The sequence below is a fragment of the Lytechinus variegatus genome, chromosome 14 (assembly GCF_018143015.1).
Source record: "Lytechinus variegatus isolate NC3 chromosome 14, Lvar_3.0, whole genome shotgun sequence".
Taxonomy (NCBI): domain Eukaryota; kingdom Metazoa; phylum Echinodermata; class Echinoidea; order Temnopleuroida; family Toxopneustidae; genus Lytechinus; species Lytechinus variegatus.
This window is the reverse complement of record NC_054753.1, coordinates 752,073-772,074: the sequence shown is the minus strand read 5'-3', so window position 1 is coordinate 772,074 and position 20,002 is coordinate 752,073. Positions and strand designations below refer to the sequence as shown.

Here is a 20,002-nt window from a genome sequence, read left to right as displayed (position 1 = left end):
GAGACTCGACGTTTCGGACAGGTTGACTGTCCGTCTTCTCGCCTATCCACTTCTCTTCTTCTATCCACTGTTTCTATGACGCTCCACATGGTGTACCGTAAACCAGATCAGCAATTGTACATGCCACCATGCAAACCTTCAAACAACATCCGAAAATCATTTTGTATGGCATAAATTCTTCCACAAAGCAGGATGATGTTATTATGCATGCTCTTGATTCAAATGTTCATTCTCGTATTTCTTTCAAATTATTATTTTTGCATATGAATGCTTCCATGAGATATCTCCTTCATACATGTATTTAACCGAACTATTAACTTTACATCAGACTACTCGTACTCTAAGAGCAAGCACAAAGCAACTCTTTGCTATTCCTCCCATTGTTACCAAAACATATGGTGAGTGCCTCTTTCGTCTTATGGAATGCACTTCCCAATTATATGAGAATTATTCATGATTTAGATAAGTTTAAGACTTCCCTAAAAAGTATCTGTTTAACTTGTAATGAACTCAGTGCTCAACACTCTGTACTTACTTTCTAATTTCTTTCCTTTCTAATTTCTTTCCTTAATTTCACCCAAGTGCATAGGGACATGCATTGCTATGTGTTATGCGCTATAAAAGAACTGAATATTATTATTATTGTTATTAATATACCCTTGTACAGGCATTCATAGAATTTCCCAAGTGAATATGAAATATGTTACTGTATATGAAATATACAAATATGAAATATGTTACTGTGGCCATTGGCCGAGATGAGACATAATTTTTTTGACCTTCCCGAAAGGATGTATCTCTGTTAGAGAAGGCATCCAAACTATCAATAGCGGCGCGCCACGGGATCCCGCAGCATCCTGCTTGATCCCGATTGCTTTGAAATCTTCAAACAAAATGCGAAGGCCCTCCCAAAATCAGAAATAATACTACTACTCCCGTCAGCCCTGAGTGATACTTCCTGGCTGAGGACTTTGGGGTTAACAACTACAAGATGCAAGTTGCAAGGTATCATATGCAGCATCATTAAAGGGGAAGTTCACCCTGAAGAAACTTTGTTGTAAAAATAACAGAAAAAAAATAGTAAAAATATTGGTGAAGGTTTGAGGAAAATTCGTTAAAGAGTAAGAAAGTTATTAGAGTTCAAAGTTTTGTTATCATGGCTTGATCCATCTGTAAAATGAAGTAGAAGTGGAGAAAAATTGGGGTCAAACCGTGCAAAAAAAGGTTGAATATCTTATGGATTTGCCCATGTACCTGTTGTTTTCCAGGGTGCAAGATTCAAACTTTGTTCGATTTATCAACATGCTGATGAATGACACCACGTTTCTCCTTGATGAGAGCATTGGTTGCCTGAAACGCATCCATGAGATTCAAGAAGTCAGGAAGGATCAACAGAAATGGAGGGAACTTTCTCAGGTAACGTTCTCATGGATGGGAAAACCCCCAATTTCTTCTAGGTTTTTGACAGTATACATGTATGTAAGGGGGAGAGGGGAGGGGAGAGGATAGGTGGATGGGGGCTCAATTAAGTATTTAGAATGAATGCTGTTGACTTCAGGTTAATGTCTGAAATATGAATGAGTGGATGGATGAGTTGTTGAATAAATGAATGAGTAAATTGATGGATGGATGGAAGGATGGATGGACGAATGGATGGACGGACGAGCAAATGAACGAACGAACAAATCGATCAATCAATATTAATAAATAAATATTTATTTCACTTACTTGATATTTGGCAGGATGAGCAGCAGAGCCGAACTCGTCAGCTTTCTTCTGATCAGCGTCAATGCCGATCCTACCTCACACTTGCCAATGAGACTCTAGAGATGTTCAACTACCTCACTGTACATATCAAGAAACCCTTCCTAAGACCGGTTAGTACATTATTTGAATCTTTATTTGATCATCTGTTCATTAAATTGGCAACTATTGCATTTTTCTTCCATTGCCATAGAATAAGGACTCACTCAAAATATTGAAAACTTATTCTTTATTCTCTTGACCTCACTCTACCCAGGAGCTGTGCAGTCGTCTTGCCGTCATGCTAAACTCCAACCTTCAGCAGCTATGCGGCCCAAGGTGCAATGATCTCCGTGTTGAGAACCGTGAGAAGTATGGTTTCGAGCCACGTAAGATGCTTGATCAATTGACCACTATCTATCTCAACCTGGACAGTAAAGAACTTGTAGAGGGCATCGCTGCGGATGAGGTCAGTCGCTGTAGGAGTGGAATGATAGTGAAATGGGCTTACAGTCCAAAATCATTTAAATCTCTGCTCAGTATGAATTGTGGGATGTAAAGCAAATCATTATTTTTTAGGGTTTCAATTGATGAGATGTATTAATCCTCTCATTCATGATGAGTAATTATCTTTGTGCCCCCTAGTATTATTTGCCTGATAAGTTTTTTTAAATGAATCCAAAATAATTAGTTTATATGAACTTTATGATATGTGTTTTATTGACTGTTGTTCATAATTGATAAATAGTTCACACGGGAAGGAAAAACAAAATCATATTTAAGCAGACATTTAAAAATATTTGCAACCTTAAATCATTTACCAGTAATTTCTTTGCCAGGGATAATAATAACATACTCCAACCCATCCAGTTCCATATATTACATGTAATATCTGGAATGGGAGTGGGTTGGTGTTTCCTGTCATAATTTCACTTTTTGAAAGCACAAATAATGATTTTCAAATGTAAAAATTAATCAGAGTTTTATATTTACAACATATCATGGACACGGGTAAATATTTTAGATCTTGAAGCTCTTTTGTGTAAGTAAAATCAAATGGAGTTGACGATTTGTGAACTAAAAGGGGGTAACATACGCAACCTCTCGATGTTATTCCCCACAGAGATCCTTTTGCCAGGATATCTTCGCTGAAGCCATCCTCATTATGAATCGGAACAATATCAAGTCCTCATCGCAGATCCAGCAGTTCTCTGATCTATCTCAGAGGGCTCAAAGATTGGCCGAGATGAATCGACAGACGGACCTTGATCTGGAAGACGCTCCTGATGAATTTAGAGGTGAGGGATTTGCATAGAAAGTAGTTTTGTGATATACAAAGTTATATCATCAATTCTGATCTTATTGTTGGTATTGTTTATCATTTGAGCATGCTTATGGATAGGAGAACCACAAAGATTAAGGCAATTGAGTAACTTGCTGTTTCCTTTCCCGACAGCCATGTTTTGCACTCTGGGAAGAGCTGTGAGATTAATATTTGTTGTATTTCTCAACATTGTATTATAAATATATATTTTGAGTATGTTATAGCCAAAAGAATACTATGGCGGGTATTCTGAAGTCAGGTTTAACTTAGATCATGGTCTTACTCTGTGCTAAAATTATAGGGATTCAAATATTCTATTTATATTTTATATTTGTTATGTTTAAGATTTTGTTTCATTTTGCTTTCCTAATGAAGAAAAATACTGCAGTTATAATTCCCAGACAATTATGAACATTTTGGGTGTCATATGAGTTTATAAATGGAATGTGTATTGTCATAGATTTATGAACCAATTGGCTCTCCATAGTTAAACCACAACTTTAAACTACGGTTTAATTTAGTTCAGAATACAGGCCTGAAAATAAAAAAAAATTACATCGTGGTTTATCCATTCACACATCATTTTGACCCACTTTACTTCATGACAGATCCACTGATGGCGACGTTGATGGAGGACCCGGTGACGCTACCATCTGGTAATGTCATGGACCGCTGTGTGATAGAGCGCCATCTATTGAACTCACAGACAGACCCGTTCAACCGTAGTCCTCTCAGCAGTGATATGCTGATACCAGGTCAGTGACTGTCATCATTATGTATATGGAGAAGTAGTTTGGACTTTGGAATACATCAATGTTCTCAGTTTGTCAGACTTTTTTTTTAGTGATGCATGTATGTTGATGTTGATGTGAGGTTGATTGAAGACAAGAATTGAAGTCAGTGATTGAAGTTATGTATTCATACGTGTGAAAATTGTATGAGATTTGGAATACCAGAAGGTTCAGTTTCTGAGCCATTTTTGGGGGTATTGATATGTTGATGCAAGGTCATTATTAATTGAACAAAATCACTATGTATTCAGAAAGGTTTTGTACTTACGAGCCTTTCTGTACACAAAACATATGTGGGTGGTGCGGGGGAGGGTGCAAGGCAAGATGCATAAACAAATTTTAAGAAACTCGAAGGCAAGGGAGCAGAGCGACCTCACTCGTCATGGGAGCTCTTTTGCATTTTCTAATGTGAGATTGAAGAGTTCTTGCTCTCACTTCTGGTGAATTTTGTAAAAATTTTCAATAAAAGTATGTAAGTTTTTACAATTTATTGGAGAATGGCTACGCCGATTGCGTACTGCCATGCTTAGAAGTATCCCAACTTGTGAACTAGTTATTTTATTTTTTATTTTCGGGGGAATATGTTGGTCTAAGTATTTAGTGAAAGTCACTATGCTTACTGGAAAAGTAATATGGTTTATGGTGTCCCCCTTGAGCATACTTTCTTTGCAGCTCTCACTTGTACAGTATTTGTGATTTTTTTCTTGCTATCTTAATCATCATATCAACAGCCACTGAACTCAAGGAGAGGATACAAGCATGGATCCAATCAAAGATTAGGAAAAATTGATGGTCGGATCAAACCTACAACATAAACCAACCAAACCATATCAATCCAACAACTCAACCCAGGTCCAAGCACAGCTCGCTTCCAGAGTCAGCATGGATTAGCCATCGCAAACCTGATGGCAATGAAGTGGGGAATGCATAGAATACTGCTTCAGGGATTATTCTTACAATTATGATTGATCCAAATGATCTCAGCTATGGAAAGCTATATATCACATAATACCTTCATCAAAGAACATCCTGTGTAAGCATTAATTAGCCATTGTAAACCTGACAAATAGTGTGTAACATCAGGGCCTTGATAATACTACTACTAATAATATAGGTATATTTACCCAGTCCTGAAAACTGTTCTCCCAGCGAGCCCTGCTATTATGTAGGATTAATTTGTGAGTGATCGGTCTGATCTTAACTATGGAAAGCTATCCATGTCATAATTTGTTCTAGGATACATTATACAATGTCCCTTTGTGAATGAAATCAATTGGCAATACAATGAGAGGAGTAGGGTGATTTGATACAAGTATGTCATGTGCTTTTCAGATGCTGGAGCTGCTGGCCTTCCATAGTTAAATCTTATTGGATCATTCATAAGCTGAGTAATATGAGAATGGGCCTTGGAAGAAAAAATAATGTTATTTTTGCTGGACAATTGTTATTCATGCATAACTGTACTGATATAAAGGGAGAAGAAGAAACGGAACACTAGAAAATACTGAAAAATAATGTTTTCCAAAGGGGCATTGATAAAATTAGATAGATTGCATGTCACTTCAAAGCCCCCAAAATGATCACAATTCTTTGTACGAATTGCAAATCTGTAAATGCATGCTGGTCTAGTCTGCTTCTTACAAAAGATATGAATTAATTTGATATCGTTAAAAATGATCTATTGTGTACAAATTTGCAATTTGATATTTTCAGTCAGTTGAATGATGGCAAATAATCAGTTTGTAGCACCACTTTTTCAGTATTTGTCAAATCCCTTATTCATTTTGGTCCATCTTTATCAATTCTCTTTAGAAATCAACATTTCACAGATTGACAGAGAAGTTTCTTTTTTTAACAACAGTTAACTCATAATAGTTCAAAACCTACTGACCAAGTTTTCATTATCATAGAATGTTATTTTTGCAGAGCTCTTTAAAGTGCTTTATAATAATCGGCTGTCATTTAAAATTTCTCCAAGATGACAAGATCATATCAACCTATTATGTAAGAGTTTATTGGTACCAGATTTAATCTCTTAGACTATCAATAGTTTGTTAGCTCTTTCAAAAGAATGTTCTCTACCGAAGAAGCAATACTCTTACATAACTCCTAGATACGGTGTCTTTAGAAGGCAATGTGACTCTCCTTCTGGGTGAAACAAAGAAGATTAGACCTCTTTTTTATTAAAGGAGTCATAATTGTTATTGATATGGTCATGTATTTTTGCTATGAATAGCTGAATGGACCTTCCCCACCCCCCCCCCCCCCCGCCATCTCAATACAAGTCTGTTTCATTGCGCTTTTGTTACAGACAAGTTTTCTAAAATTTAATCAATTAGTAGAGAAGGAGATAGAGGTCGGTTCTTCTAGTCTCGCTGTTTCGTGCAATTGAACCTTCGCCAAAGATTGAAGAAAGAATGTGTATGTTGTATACGTACACGTAACCCTATAACCTCTATTATTATTATCATCATAGATTTCTTTGTAAGCATCTCGAAAAGCCATTATCTTGGGCACGTAACACAAAGCAAGCAACTGACCGTCCAATTGACTTTTACAATTGATTTTCTATTTAATGTGGTCAATGCAATCAGTAGTAATTTGTTCTACGTCAATCAATTTGTGTTTATGGTCCCTGATATAATTAATGTTTACTTAATAAGTTTTGAGATCCTGGGGGTTACTTTGTTTGATTAATTTTTTTTAATGTAAATAATATTAATTGTAAATGATATGGTTGGGTAGTATTGCCATGGTAATGGTTCTAGGAATGTAAATAAGATTTTTTTTTTAAATTGCGTTTATCGACTGGGGAGAAACATAATGCTGTAGCATGCTTGGGGGTTCAATTCTAATTTTAGCAATTCCATAATATATTCAACATTACCATTTTGTACATGTACATCCGACCCCCACTTGGCTTTATTCTTTCTTCACTTCAAGAACGTTATTTTGGCTCCCCTCCCTCAACCCACCCTTTTGAGAAAAGTTCCCCCGGTTTTCACGAAAGGGTGCGACTACCCCCACTCCATCGTAACAAGCAAATTTATTGCAAGCAAATTTTAGGGCAAGTATCAATTGTAAATTATGGAATAACTTGCAAGTCTTGATTGAGTGCAGGTCAAAAACATCAAAAGCCACTGAGTACTCTTAGGAGAGTTAGAAGTAATACTTCTTTTTACACAGTTTGAAATTATTATTTATTCTGCCATCAGTTGACTTTTATTTCTAACATTCGCATTTGTACAACGCCTACTTACATGTAGCTTGTTGTACGCGATCAAATGGGAGGCTGAATGTTACACATTCGTACCGTTGCACACAAGACGTACCATCCTAAATGTACCGTCCAAAATGTACCATTGCACGGCTTTAGGAGGTGACGTCACAATGCGATTTCATTGAATAAGGTGACAATGCGCGTACAGCCCGCTGGCTAAATGCGCAATGCTGTCCAAGATCATGCGCGCTTGTGGGCCCGGCTTGTGGGATTTTGCTTTTCGCTTTCGATATTTTTGCTCCCTTTTCATAGATTACTGCAGGGAAAAACTCTTGTTTTTTCATATTTTCGCTAGAAATTACCGAGGCGTTGTACAACACAAATAGCGAATATTCTTATTCGTGCGATGGTGCGAGATTTCGCATTCGGTGAAAGAAACGCTCTATTCAACTCGGCTAACGCCTCGTTGAATAGAGCAACTTTCTTTCACCTCATGCGAAATCTCGTACCATCGCACTCATGCCTATTCGCTATTTGTATCTATTGCATGTCATTAAAGTTAGCCTTCGATAATTTTTTTTTCTTATGTGTAAATTACAGTCTATGCATTGCATATTGAAGGCATTCTAGCTTATCACGGCATTTGATTAATTTGAATGTCACAGTGTAAGCCTATTGGAGGCTGGGCCTATATACATTTATATACAGACAGCTAAGTATGTGTTATAATCAGCCATTCTCAAGTTAAAATGAAAATGTTTGAGTGATGGAAGCATTTACTGGGATTGGTTTAGTGCAGTATTAGCAGGAATGATTGTGATACAAAAGTTCAATAGTTTGGAGGGTATATATGTTAATGATTGTTTTTTCCAGATCTATCGGGCCCTTTTTCTCAAACATGATATCAGTTGCAACATACACTTCATCCAATCATAAGCTTCAATAGCTTATTGTAACTTGAAATTGATGTCACGTTTCATGAAACCTGGCCCAGATGTATATTCCAAGCTTATGTATATTTTGCCATGCATCATTAAAGAGGATTGTTTTGCCAGTCTTTTTTCTTTAATACAAAGCTTTAGCACAAAGTATTGTTGGTTGTTTGTATTAAAGATTTAAAGGGGAAGTTCACCCTGACAAAGAGCTTATTCTAAAGAAAGCAGAAAATATAAATGAAAACTTATTGGTGACAGGCTGGAGGAAATTCCATCAAAGATTTTAAAAGTTATTAGAATTTTATTTCTTTTTTGATTTGTGATGTCACATGCGAGCAGCTGCACATGTAATGTGAATTGAAAATTCAATGAAAAGTCATTTTTCTTAAAAGAAAAATTGAAAATGGGTTTATTGTTTCTTTAGTATATCAACAAACAAATTATTTCTAACCCATTCCTAAAGAAAAATTTAGTCATCATGAATCACTAAAGGATTGAAATTTATTCAGTTTATATTATATACCACATGAGACAGCTGCTTGTATATCACAAATTAAAAACTTAAAATTCTAAAAGCTTTCTTAATATTTAATGGATTTTCGTCAAAAACTGATATTTTTTATTATTTTTCTGCTATTTTTACAATAAACTTTTCATCAGTGTGAATTTCCCCTTTAAAATCCTGTGTGTGTAATTATATATTTATTTAGATAGCCAGACAATGTCTATAAGAGTATTTAACCAAGTGTACCTTTTTTGCATCCACTAATGCATGTTGACTTTGTATTTGTGTATCCTACTTTGACATGTAACCTTTGATCATATACATACATGTGTATTTTTCATGTGGGTGCAAGGACGCCCTCTGTTGTTGAAGCTAGGAATGGGAATTAACGTAACTACACAGTGTACATGTATGCACCATGGATGTGAAAAATATCATTTCAACCTTTAACTTAATATGCTTTTTTTCACATGAATATATTAATTGAAGCCATCACATAATGAACTTGTTATAAATATGATGTAGTGTGATTTTTATTTCAGCTTTAAAGACTTTTTTTAAGTATGAGTGAAATATGTAGGTCAGTATTCAATCCAATATCTAATAAAAAAAAAGTTAGTAGGCCTATTTTTACTTTGATTTTTACTTGGATGATGTCCTCAGCCGATCTCAGTATTCAGTTTATTATTTTTGTACGTGCTAGTCTTGCAAGGAGACTTAAACAAATATTTCAGAGGGGTTTTTTTTTTAGACAGCAGATATAATTTGGGGTGCTGTTATCTTAAGCTGCATAGAATTTTATAGAACCTTGAGCGCTATTACTAATTGAAAAGTAATTTGTAAATGATTGTTTAAAAGAAGCATAAAAAAATTGTTACATTTTGGAAAATTATGTGTTTTTTTTCTCTAAATATGTGTTTTTGAATGAGAGAAAGTATGCATCCGCTTCTGGAAACATTTGGCAGATATTTTTGACGCAAGTTGACTTGACAGAAATCTTTTTTTTATTTTAAAGAGACCTTTAGCCCATTCTGATAAAACTTTGAAATGCTTTATTAAGGAATTTTCTTAGAAGCTTTAACCAAGTTCACCATCCCAGAAAAGATGGCATTTTCCCATGGGCCACATCACCTGAAGAAAAAAAAGTTTTATTGATGGATTGATCTGTAAAAAAAAGAGAACAATTTCAGTAAGGCTATGGTGTTCAAGAGCACCGGTAAAATGTGAGAGCATTTAATCAACCAGCACGTGGTTTTTATGGTGTTTTTTTTCAAGCAAGCCTTTGTTATTTCAAATGATATGGGCAACTGTGTCTAGTAAAGGTTACCCTGAAACTCCATCTTAAAAAAAAGACAAGTGTATTATTGAATCTGACTAGGTCTCTGGTATTTGAAATACCATTACTTATTTCAATGATGATAGATGTGAGTTGTGTCCAATGTTATGTAATGATTCTATTGTAAGTGTAAATGAGTTTAGAAATAGCTACACTTCTATTTTGTACACTTGATGAACTGTGGTGTCAAGAATAGCACATGTCAGTTTTGTAGAGAACACGTGCTCTCATGTTTATTTTACACTCTGGAGTTGAACATGACACTCAATAGTGTTAACATAGCACCCAACATGTGTAACTTATAATGATACTAAAGGTGTTGAACTGACACCATATATGTAACACTGGTGTCAAATGCATAGTCTGGACCTCTATGAACACTCAATAGTGTTAACATAGCACCCAACATGTGTAACTTATAATAATACTAAAGGTGTTGAACTGACACCATATATGTAACACTGGTGTCAAATGCATAGTCTGGACCTCTATGAACACTGGTGGTGTACTTTATTACACCATGGCTTTTGTGTAAACAGGAGAGTTAATGAGTGCCATATAGATGTCATACATGTATTCTCCAGTCAAGTTATCAGTTGGTAATGTGAATTTTTAACATTTTATTTTATATCTTTTCCTTTTTTTCCTTTTATTCAAACATACTGTATTTGTAAGTCTCATAAGGAATGTCTCGAGTTTAAAGGTTAGGGATGTCAGAAATTGAATTCAAGGTTTTAAATTATAGAGGATGTGGTCATATAATGTGAATGATCAAATAATAATGCAATAATATTTGAAAGCGTGACTTTAGACTATAGTTGTGATTGGCAAAGAAGAATTAAATACATGTAGGTCAAATGGCTGTACACAAAATCAAATTTTCATTTGGTTGTTTTTGACTGTTTATCATTTGTAAGTAATTGTACCAGTTTTTATTTACTTGGTCAATGTTGGTCTACCTCTCTGATAGTCTTAATACCTGACTTAAAGCTAAATGAAAGTAGTTGCAGTAAAACACTGATTTTGTGAGAAATTCTTTAAAACAAAAGTTAAGTATTACTATATCATCGTGTATCTAGATCTGGTTCAGTTTTAAACTGAACTTTGTGAAATCATAAAATCTAAGCTGAAAAACGATCACACTGAAGATCGCCAACACTGATAGGCACACATGGCACAGAGTACATGCATATTATTATTGCTGGAATAAAGACCCGACGGTCATTCAGTTCTCCCGTGGGCTAGGTCTTCAGCATCGGGTAGGGGAAACCCACATCTCGTCAGTCTTGGTATCTCCATCTGGAAGGGGGACATCCTGATGGTCTCTTCTTCTCTTAATACCACTTGGTCTAAACCTGTTTATCCTACTACAAAGTTGCCCTTTAGTCTATGCTACATTTGGTCTAATACCCATGTAGTCTAATTCTCATTTAGTCTAATGTCCACTTGGTTAAATTTCCACTCTGTCTACTTTGTCAAATGAAAGTTGGTTCATAAACAGTGCATCTAACCATAGAGACTATAGCTGGTGTTGAGACTAATGCTGCATTGCAAGAAACTTGTGATCAAGTGCAAGTATTTCTTCAGTTCCTAAATCAATCATATTTCTTGTAATTGATTGTAAATTTGTGATTGATTGCTGATCTGTTTCTTGCAACAAGAAGTGTAATCAGGGCCATGCCTTACAAAGAGTTACGATTGATCCAATCAATCACAACTATAGACGGCCAGCAACTTCAACATCTATTATGCATGTTTGTTCAAAATATCTTCTAACTCTGATGTATTATCATGCATTCAGTGTTTTCTTGAAAATTCACCTGTTTCTCTTTGTTTACAAAGGACATTGTGTAAATTACCTGTGGAAAAAAAATATGGATTTCCATGAAGTTACAATTGATTGGATCAATCGCAACTCTTTGTAAGACCGGGGCCCTAATTTGCTACAGCTAAAATTGAAATATTAATTTTGACATTGCAATAGAATATTAGACAAAAAGCCTGACTGGAAATTAGATAAAATGATGAATAGGCTAAATGGCAATATGACCAATTTGTTAGAACATAAATTGATTGTAGTTGAACTAAAGTAGGATTAGATTATGTGAAATGAGACCAAAGAAGAAATATTTCTGATTGTACCAAGTCTACATTGATTTACTTTCTGCTGAGAAAATAAACAGATTATTGATCGAACTAAGATTTTTAATAAAAAAAAAAATCAGTTTATATAATAATGAAAACATGCTAAATCAGCTCTTCTGGTTCAAAATCTGGATCTGTTGGTATATTTGGATCCCACAGTTTTTATAGACTATAAAAGGATACTAAAAGTAACCAGATGGCTTGTGGAAACTGGTTATTCCTGTAAAACGTCTACTCTATGGCATTAAGATAATCTAGTGGTAAATGTGTGAAAACTTACATTCAATGGTTATTCCAGTACAGCGATTGTTTACTAGTATTATTTTCTGACAGCGTCGAAGTCAAAGGTGTTCAGTAACCAAAGCATTTACATGTATTTACCGGCAGTCCAAGGGGGCCATTTCATAAAGCTTTTCGTAAGTTATGAGCGACTTTAAGAACGACTGGGGAACCTTTCTTACGAGCGACTTTAAGAACGACTGGTGAACCTTTCTTACGCGCTTAACCATCGCCAATGGTGTACACCTATTACCACAAGAAAGGATCACCAGTCGTTCTTAAAGTCGCTCTTAAGATGCCACGAGCATAATTACATCAAGAGGACTAAATATGTTCATTCGACCCATTGTTGCTGATTGACAAAAATGTATGAATATGATTCAAAATCTAACACTGATTCTAGAAATGGTAACTACTGAACTTCCTTTGCCCAAATTGGGAAGATAAATTAGTGACCTGGAACTTTTTTTTGACTGGCTATTTTACTGTTTCAGTTGATGAATTTGATCCATTCATAGTTATCTTCATAAATGGCGATTTATTTTTAAAATGAGCTTGCTAAGGTACCCTTTCTTGGTCAGATATGGAATGTCAGATATATATCCTATCCAATGGTAGTAAACATTCCACCCTCTAATTTCACATATATTTTTAATGAATATTTCAAACGTTCCATTTTAACACACAAGTCTATGGGGAATGTTTTACCCGCGTGACACCTTAAAGGTCAAGTCCACCTCAGAAAAATGTTGATTTGAATCAATAGAGAAAAATCAGACAAGCACAATGCTGAAGATTTCATCAAAATCGGATGTAAAATAAGAAAGTTATGACATTTCAAAGTTTCGCTTATTTTTAACAAAATAGTTATATGAACGAGCCAGTTACATCCAAATGAGAGAGTTGATGATGTCACTCACTCACTATTTCTTTTGTTTTTTATTGTTTGAATTATACAATATTTCAATTTTTATGAATTTGACGATTAGGACCTCCTTGCCTGAAGCACAAAATGTTAAAATAATGGAATTCCACGTGTTCAGTGAGGAATGAAACTTCATTTCACATGACAATGACGAGAAAATCAAAATATTTCATATTTCAAACAATAAAAAACAAAAGAAATAGTGAGTGAATTACATCATCGACTCTCTCATTTGGATTTAGCTGGCTCGTTCATATAACTGTTTTTGTGAAATGAAGCGAAACTTTGAAATGTCATAACTTTCTTATTTTACATCCGATTTTGATGAAATTTTCAGTGTTATGCTTGTTGAATTTTTCTCTTTTTATTCAAATCAAGTTTTTGTTGGGGTGGACTTGTCCTTTAACTTACGAACAGCTTTATGAAACACCCACCAGGATAGCTATCTTGAGGGAGATGTGTAAATTTTGTTAAAAGAACTCGGAACCGAGGGAGCAAGTTGAATGGGTCGATAAAGAAGATGCTTCTTTTATTGAATTGGACATTGAATATTCTAGGCCCGTCTTAATCAACACTGTAAAAAATGAAGTGCTAATATAGCGCTTACAGTGCTTGTATAGTGACTGCACTAGGAGTGCTAATTTTCTAGTTCAAATTTAATCTGGAAAATCAGCACTAATGGTGCAGTCACAATACAAACACTGTAAGTGCTAAATTAGCACATTGTTTTTACAGTGAATCTTTAATCATCAAGTGGTTGATTGAAAATCCAACAGAAAGTAAGAGTGATCTGAAACTCTCTAGCTTGAAATCAACCCAAAATTGAGTTGGATTTGAATTTACGGTAATTCATTGTAAGACGGGCCTTTGTATACAACATGAATGGAATTACATGTCTGTGAAAATGATCAATGATAAGAGAAGGATCCACAAATTTCGGCGACGTATCGGTTATCGGCGCTTTTTTTTATTGTTCCGAATGGGAAGGGGGGGGGGCAGGGGAACTCTCTCATATTTGTTGCTCATTAAAATTCAAAGTTTCCGGGGGAACACGCCCCTCCCCCCTCCTCGCTTCATACCGCCATTTATTGATGCACAGGTGGCTCCATGACATTTGATCCGGCAGCAATTGCTCCGCGGAAAATTACACAAATGTAATTTGGTCTGAAAGTATGTATAGCTTAATAAATAGAGTAGAATTCACTGAGCAAAATGCCGAAAGTATCATCAAAATCGGATAACAAATAAAAGTTATTTTATTCTAAAGTTTAGCAATATTTTGTGAAAACAGTCGTCATGAATATTCATTAGCTAGGCTGATGATGTCACATCTCCACTTTTTATTTTGTATTTTATTATACGAAATTAGGCTTATTCAATTTTTTTTTCTCCAAGAACTAGAAAAATCGGATTGACAACTGATTTAGTGCATTAGATATTTATTGCTGCAACTTATTTCATTACAAGGGAGACATAGGCCTATTATTCACACAAGTATAAAATGACGAAAACATTATGATTTTATGTATTGTAGTAAACTGGGCTTGGGTGGTAGTATGGGTTGGGGGTTGGGTACTCAGTCAGGAAAACCATAGAACCATAGACAAGAAGTAGGGGTGGGTCAGCCATTTATTGACAGCCGGTGGATCATGCAAAACAGGGAAAACAAACCCCTGTAAATAAGGGAACAATGAATATAAAAAAAATTTATCAATACTGATCCAAGATCACATGATTATCATATCATATCTTGATAAATGGTATATCATTAATCGTTAAATTGTATTTCATTAATCAATTGCATGATTATGGGTTTAATTCAATAACAATTTAATTCAAGTACCAGTAGAAATTATTCAACATAAATTGCATGTAAGTATACATAATTCATTTCTTGCTCGTAAGGCTATATCACATTACTAAGAATTATTGATCGCTTTTCAATGAAGTCTTATGTTTACAAAAATATATTCCAATTAACCAATGATAATAATCACAATAATGTAGCACTGATTTTAAATCATTCTTTCTAAGCACATTATATCATAGCATTTGAACAGTTATTGCCTTAATTATACATGTAAATCATAACAAAATAACCATAACTTGGCCATCCTAACTAACTCACCCTACTATAGGCCAATAGAAAACAAGGGTACATCCACCAATCACGTACCTCTGGAGACCTCACTCGGCATCACTCATACATGGTAGTACGTCAATTGAAATTCCCTAAAAATGGACATAACAAAATTGGCTAGTATGGTTCCTTAAAACTCATCTAATTCAATCGAGTCTGAATTTCCAAGACTACTACCACTCGGCAATTATAATCAAAATAAACAAAGTTCATTCACTCTCTACGTACGGCGAAGGGGGGGTATACAAAACTGATCATGGCAAAGTACTGACAAGAATATCAACTTCGTCTAATGTACTCGATCTCATCATAGAAAAGAACATAATATAATTTCATTTTATAAGCAGATCATAAGAAATCTTCACCTTGTAATGTGAAATTGACTATAACAATAACATGAAGCATATAACGATCATGTACCAGATATACAAAATTGAATTTACATATTCAACCCTACTCACTGTGATAATTGTTTTCTTAAGAATAATATCAACGTAGTCAAAATCTTAGCTGCTAAATTGATAAAACGATATAACTTAGAATCAAACTTACATGCCTCCTTGTCGAACTTGACTTGGAAGAACGAACATAGTACCCCTAACGTACACTGTCGTCACAAATCGCTTTCTGATTTATCCTACCGTCGTAACAACATAAACGCTTATTCTTTCGCGCCACCTACACTTGAACGCTATCTGATGATGTAAATATCCTTCCACAACATCACAGATATTTATGACATATCACTAGATTCAGTATAAATGAAAAGTATAATGAAAACAACTATGGATTTAACATAAACATCATTCACATCATGTATATATGAGAATAATCAGCTATAAATCTGAGGAACTACTTTCACTTCTTTGAGTAATAACATCATTGACGTTACGTAACAGGTGAGTAACCAACGGAACATATCGACCAAAAAGAAATACACTTTCGCTTTAAATTCTCGTATGGTGTCTCCGCTAAGAAAAATGATTTTGCAATAAAATTCAATTTACCACAATCCATCCTGACAGAATAACATTTTTTCCATATTACAAATAATATTCATTCTATTAGAATTATTTTTTTCAATTCTTCAAATAGACATACAAATTTTTACAAAATTGCATTTTTAACAGATATATCATGTAAAATGCTCATATTATTAAATATTTAAATCTATACCTATACTTCAAGCAAAACAATCCTCATCTGAGTAGTTTTAATATCTCCAAAATGAAAAAATGTAAATATCCAACATCATGGAAAGAAAAATGACAGAAGAGAAATAGGAAAAATCATCTCACTGCCGTCCTGGGCAGGTTATAAGGGTTACTATGCATTCCCTTGGTTACTCTTGTCGAGCGTCGTAGTTGCCTCTGACCTACTTCCTCCCGAACTGGAAGTCTATCATTGAAGTTAGGGAGCATGATATGATTTTCGTCATCTTCATCATTACTAGAGGTTTCTGACATTTCATCATCTTCTACTGGAGGCCATAATTCTGGTGGATCCCCTTCTTCTTCAGGTTCTCTCGGGTACTCCAATAGATATTTCTTGTTTACTGTCTGTACTTTGCCTCCATGTAAAGGCCTGATGCTACACACATCCTCTTCAGGATTGATCCAAACTACGACATACTTGTCTCTATGATAATGATCAGCTAGTTTATGTCTTCCCTTGAATGCGGTCCTTCGCAATAATACATGTTGCCCAATCGTGATCTTCTTTTCCTTCAGCCCAAGATCATGTCTACTCTTGTTATACTCTGCTACCTTCTTCGTGTTGCTTTCTACTATTGTATTCATCTTAGTAAGAGCATCAGCTTGAGCTGCAACATAGTCTTGATCCCAGTCCCCTTGCTGCTGAGATAAGAGTTGATCAAGAGGTATTGATGGGACCCTCCCATACATCAGTCGGTAAGGTGAGTAACCAGTAACTCGGTGTGGTGTACTATTATATATGTACACCAAATGGAATAACATCTCTGGCCAGTGTCTGCGCTCACTAGGTTCCATCGACCTAATCATAGTACACAAGGTGCGGTTGAAACGCTCAATTTGCCCGTTTCCCTCTGGGTGGTAGGGGGTGGTTCTGGACTTGCTGATATTGTACAACTTACATAACTCCTGTATCAATTTCCCTTCAAAGTCCCTGCCTTGGTCAGAGTGTATTCTCTGTGGTATACCATAATGTGAGAACCATGAGTCACGAAGCACTCTTGCTACTGTCACCGCTGTTTGGTCCTTACACGCAACAGCTTGGGCGTACTTCGTGTAAACATCAGACATGACTAAGATATCTTCATAGCCTCCTCTCCCCTTGTCAACCTTAATATATCTTATATCTAATTGCGTCTTCTTATCCTCTTGACCTGCTGGCGTCCTCTGACGTAGTAGGGGGTTGCATCAATCTCAAACCGGTGATCCCACTCCTGACACCATTGTAGTAAACTGGGCTTGGGTGGTAGTATGGGTTGGGGGTTGGGTACTCAGTCAGGAAAACCATAGAACCATAGACAAGAAGTAGGGGTGGGTCAGCCATTTATTGACAGCCGGTGGATCATGCAAAACAGGGAAAACAAACCCCTGTAAATAAGGGAACAATGAATATAAAAAAAATTTATCAATACTGATCCAAGATCACATGATTATCATATCATATCTTGATAAATGGTATATCATTAATCGTTAAATTGTATTTCATTAATCAATTGCATGATTATGGGTTTAATTCAATAACAATTTAATTCAAGTACCAGTAGAAATTATTCAACATAAATTGCATGTAAGTATACATAATTCATTTCTTGCTCGTAAGGCTATATCACATTACTAAGAATTATTGATCGCTTTTCAATGAAGTCTTATGTTTACAAAAATATATTCCAATTAACCAATGATAATAATCACAATAATGTAGCACTGATTTTAAATCATTCTTTCTAAGCACATTATATCATAGCATTTGAACAGTTATTGCCTTAATTATACATGTAAATCATAACAAAATAACCATAACTTGGCCATCCTAACTAACTCACCCTACTATAGGCCAATAGAAAACAAGGGTACATCCACCAATCACGTACCTCTGGAGACCTCACTCGGCATCACTCATACATGGTAGTACGTCAATTGAAATTCCCTAAAAATGGACATAACAAAATTGGCTAGTATGGTTCCTTAAAACTCATCTAATTCAATCGAGTCTGAATTTCCAAGACTACTACCACTCGGCAATTATAATCAAAATAAACAAAGTTCATTCACTCTCTACGTACGGTGAAGGGGGGGTATACAAAACTGATCATGGCAAAGTACTGACAAGAATATCAACTTCGTCTAATGTACTCGATCTCATCATAGAAAAGAACATAATATAATTTCATTTTATAAGCAGATCATAAGAAATCTTCACCTTGTAATGTGAAATTGACTATAACAATAACATGAAGCATATAACGATCATGTACCAGATATACAAAATTGAATTTACATATTCAACCCTACTCACTGTGATAATTGTTTTCTTAAGAATAATATCAACGTAGTCAAAATCTTAGCTGCTAAATTGATAAAACGATATAACTTAGAATCAAACTTACATGCCTCCTTGTCGAACTTGACTTGGAAGAACGAACATAGTACCCCTAACGTACACTGTCGTCACAAATCGCTTTCTGATTTATCCTACCGTCGTAACAACATAAACGCTTATTCTTTCGCGCCACCTACACTTGAACGCTATCTGATGTAAATATCCTTCCACAACATCACAGATATTTATGACATATCACTAGATTCAGTATAAATGAAAAGTATAATGAAAACAACTATGGATTTAACATAAACATCATTCACATCATGTATATATGAGAATAATCAGCTATAAATCTGAGGAACTACTTTCACTTCTTTGAGTAATAACATCATTGACGTTACGTAACAGGTGAGTAACCAACGGAACATATCGACCAAAAAGAAATACACTTTCGCTTTAAATTCTCGTATGGTGTCTCCGCTAAAAAAATGATTTTGCAATAAAATTCAATTTACCACATGTAATAACATAAGAATACAAAAAGTGGAGATGTGACATCATCAGCCCACCTAATGAATATTCATGATGACTGTTTTCACATAATATTGCTAAACTTTAAACTTCAATAACTTTATCATTTGTTATCCGATTTTGATGAATTTTTTGGCATTTTTCTCAGTGAATTCTACTCTATGTATTGATATATAAATACTTTCAGCCCGGACCACTCTTTTAAAGGAATGACCCACTTCAACCCTCCTAAACCGAACATAAAACCTAGCATAATACCCCAGTGCAACCCTAAACCTAATCTTAGACGAAATAAAGCCAAGAGCAATTGTCGCCGGATCAAATGTCGTGTCACCACATAGGTAGCCATCTTAATCAAGTTCAGCCGTCACTTGCCATAATTTGCTGGACTACTGGTGTAAAAAATATACATACAACTCTGTTTAGAAATAACCTTCATATCAATAAATACAATGAACAGCAGACATGGCGAAACATAGCTAAATTCTACTGATCGTAAGTTTGTTTATTCAGAACAAGGTGCAAATATTTGTCAATTGTTGGCAGTTTGTATGTTATTGATCGATATAAACCTGGGAACTGTGTTGTAGTTGC

General features: G+C 35.1%; 1 protein-coding gene and 2 long non-coding RNA genes across 3 annotated transcripts in view; 1 reads left to right on the top strand and 2 right to left on the bottom strand.

Annotated features, from left to right (window-relative positions):
• LOC121428113 (ubiquitin conjugation factor E4 B-like) overlaps positions 1–4,981 on the top strand; it is a 35,951-nt gene extending 30,970 nt beyond the window's left edge. The window contains exons 22-27 of the mRNA XM_041624705.1: positions 1,269–1,416; positions 1,743–1,877; positions 2,021–2,212; positions 2,867–3,041; positions 3,676–3,822; positions 4,590–4,981. Coding sequence (XP_041480639.1) covers positions 1,269–1,416; positions 1,743–1,877; positions 2,021–2,212; positions 2,867–3,041; positions 3,676–3,822; positions 4,590–4,648 — 856 coding nt within the window. The 3' untranslated portion in view covers positions 4,649–4,981. The remainder of the gene's footprint in view (positions 1–1,268; positions 1,417–1,742; positions 1,878–2,020; positions 2,213–2,866; positions 3,042–3,675; positions 3,823–4,589) is intronic.
• Positions 4,982–8,866: 3,885 nt separating this feature from the next.
• On the bottom strand, positions 8,867–12,120 carry LOC121428114. The gene is made up of 2 exons (XR_005971736.1): positions 10,341–12,120; positions 8,867–10,223 (listed from the first exon to the last, which is right to left on the bottom strand). It is a non-coding gene; the product is annotated as an uncharacterized LOC121428114 (long non-coding RNA).
• A 5,545-nt stretch (positions 12,121–17,665) lies between these two features.
• Positions 17,666–19,395, bottom strand: LOC121428044. The gene is made up of 3 exons (XR_005971730.1): positions 18,942–19,395; positions 18,378–18,481; positions 17,666–17,922 (listed from the first exon to the last, which is right to left on the bottom strand). It is a non-coding gene; the product is annotated as an uncharacterized LOC121428044 (long non-coding RNA).
• Positions 19,396–20,002: the final 607 nt, after the last annotated feature.